Source organism: Macadamia integrifolia, chromosome 14, assembly GCF_013358625.1.
Source record: "Macadamia integrifolia cultivar HAES 741 chromosome 14, SCU_Mint_v3, whole genome shotgun sequence".
In the NCBI taxonomy this organism is placed as follows: Eukaryota; Viridiplantae; Streptophyta; class Magnoliopsida; order Proteales; family Proteaceae; genus Macadamia; species Macadamia integrifolia.
In genome coordinates, this window is record NC_056570.1 from 24,105,324 (window position 1) to 24,108,323 (window position 3,000).

The 3,000-nt window shown below is 37.0% G+C and overlaps 1 protein-coding gene across 1 annotated transcript; it reads right to left on the minus strand.

The window, feature by feature from the left end:
- Positions 1-1,666: 1,666 nt before the first annotated feature.
- Positions 1,667-2,095, minus strand: LOC122060750. The gene has a single exon (XM_042623852.1). The coding sequence runs from the start codon at positions 2,093-2,095 to the stop codon at positions 1,667-1,669; it is 429 nt and encodes a 142-aa protein (XP_042479786.1).
- Between the last annotated feature and the right edge of the window lie 905 nt (positions 2,096-3,000).

A 3,000-nucleotide genomic window follows, 5' to 3' on the forward strand; every position in this document is an offset into this window, starting at 1 on the left:
AAAAGGTTTATAAGTTAAGGGAGTTGCACTCTATCTAGAAAATACACCCTATACAGAGGATTGTAAGAATGCCTTGATTTGTATGTCGATCTTTTGTTTTAGTAAATAGATAATATATTAAAACAAAAGAAAAGAAAACAAAAAGTCAAGCCACAAAGGAGATCCAAGTGGGAGTTTGGATTAGGTTCTCGTACGGTGTCTGATCTATAGTTAAAATCACTCAATCTCTCATCCTATTATAAGAAGAGAGAGATTAAGTGGATTTTAAGTGTGGATCAAGCACCATTTGAGAATGGTTCTCATACGAGGATCTGATCCGAACTCCCAAAGGGGTGGCAGCTCTAACACAGGCAACTAGAAACAAACATCAGCAAAATGGGACATAACAAAAAGGGGGAGGGGAGGGGAGGGGAGGGGAGGGCGAACAAGCACTAAAGGTGGGAGCAATGAGGTGGGGATACAAGAAAACAAGGTGGGGGCGGGGGGAGAGTAAAACAACAAACAATGATACAATCAAATTAGGGGAGAGCAATGAGGGGGGAGATCCTAAGAAAGGGCTAGATGCTTGGTTCTATTTGAGTCAGGGCACACTATAGAATTTTGAAGAATTTTATTTCTAATCTCAAAAGTGATAGTGTCACAGATTTACTCAATAGTACGTGATGCAGAAGTCCATCTTCTTTTTATTCTTGGGTTGCAAAATTCAAGACGCTCAATTTGCAAAAACTCAGAGAATCTCCTTATGACTTTGTGAAAATTTGATTGTGATCTAGAAAACAACTTTTTTCTTGGTCATCTTTGAAAGATGGTATCTACGGAAACGATTCGGATTGTCCTACCGGTGGGGTGGATCATTCAAGAAATAATCAATACAAGGGATTCGATCATTACCTGAAACTCCACAAGTGCAGAGCCTCCACGTGATCTTAGCCCTTTCGCAATGAGTCCTTCCCACATGTACAACTTTATGTTCCCTTGGATCTAAGCTCCTCTACAATAGTTAGAGTTTTCATAAAACCCTAATCATCATACTCGATCACTCAAAGAGGAAGAGAGAGATGGAAGGGGGTTTTCTAGAGGAGGGTGAGAACCATGAGAACTGCTCTCTTGTATTTTTCTACGTTGTTTTGGTTTAGTCAATCTTATATATTCTTGGCCAATCAGAATCCCCTATTAGTTAGTGTTTTAGTAACATCCAACTAAATAATGAGTTTTCTATTTAGAGCCAACAACTAAACCAAAACCAATCTTATCATACAAGATAATATCAAATTTATTAGGAAAATAAATAATATAAAATTCTTTTCCTACAAATAAGAAAATAAATAATATAAAATTCTTTTTCCTAACAATCTTATGATCAACAAGAGACTCCATTCTAGGCTGAAATTTTACATGATTAAGGTTGGAGAGCGCAAACCCATTTGGAAGAACAAAATTCATGAGTGTAATCCAATAAACAAAGATGAATCAGCCTGTTTTAAATATTAAAGTGCATCATTTATTATTATATTGAAACATGGAGTTGTGATGTAGGGAAACTCAACAACTCAATACATATAGCTGATAGGTATGGGAATAATAAGGACCTTCAAGAACTGATCCTGAGTCCTGACTAGTCACTACTTGAAGAAGGGTAGAGTACTTATTAACTTACTCCACCATTTTATTTGAGATGAGCCTTCTTTTCTTCTTCGTTCATAAAAGAGATGAGGGGGAAGGACTTGCTTTTCCCAAGAGATGACTTGAAGGTGATCTTATCTCCTTCTACATATATCTCAGCTATGGAAACCCACACCACCAGGGTCTTGGCCTTCCATCCATTAATCTTCTTAATCTTCCCCTTCTCCACATAGGCAGTGGTTTCAATGGCATAGCTGGTCTTGGTGTCGAGTGCAACATTGAATAGCTCATAGGGAGCCTTGCATTTCCACCACACCAAGCCTGAGGATCTCACCCTCCCACATTCTTCTAGCTCTCCCATGGGAAGGACACCACCAGGAAATCCCAGCTCTTTCATCAGGTCCACCGAAAATCGTTCACATGCTTCCTTTCCATGCACAATTTCGGCCCCAGCTCTCTCATCTGTAGCCATGTTGGATCAATTGATCTATTGAACACACTGATCAAGTAATAGAATTTCTTTTTGCAAATGTCGGATATTCAAGCCTTCGACCTAACTAGATCAAAGAGCTCTCTTCTTCAACTTCTTATTAATGTTGAAAGAATTATGCTTGGTTTGGAGTTTGAGCATGTGCAATGAAATGGGTATTTGTAGAAGTATATGAAAAGATGGAGTAACCATATATCTTCGTCACTAAGTATCATTTTAAACTTGAAAGTATTCACTCCTAATTAATTGATTGCTAGGTTGCCTAACATTTTGGACCTCAGTGTTGAAGTCTTCAACCCTAAAAATTAATATTACAATTCAATCTGACATCACAGAGAAAATTTTCAATGCTTCTAGATCAAATATATATAAGAAAATATCTCTAATATAAAATGAACCATAGGATTGAATTGGACCATTCAATAAGATATGTCTTCTTTCAATTCAAAGCTTCCAGCTCAAATATTTAGGAATTGCACTCTCAGATACTTCGTTGGTCTAACATCCTTTTGACGAAATATACATGGAATTAAACTTGAATAGGATAACTCTATGGTCACTAATTTTATGCATTAGGTCATGGCTCATCTTTGTTCACTATTTCAATCATTTGACCAAGGATCCCAATTCTAAGAATTTGACTAATGTCCTAAAACATATTCGGCATTGGTTTTATCAATGTTTTCAAAGGAACCATGGTTGTCCTATATTTACTAAAATTCTTTTATATTAAAAAAAATTTTTTTTTACTCCACACAAAGGTTTATTTTTTGCCATGAAAGGTAAAATAATCTGCGGCAAATAAATCACCGTTAAAAGTATTTATTTTTAGAAAACCCCGGCCCCGGCCTTACCCACGAACTTGCCCCCACCCAGTTCCCAACCCC

Bases quoted from the DNA above. Each gene is read 5' to 3' on its own strand.
- LOC122060750 (XM_042623852.1), bottom strand. From the start codon at position 2,095: ATGGCTACAGATGAGAGAGCTGGGGCCGAAATTGTGCATGGAAAGGAA.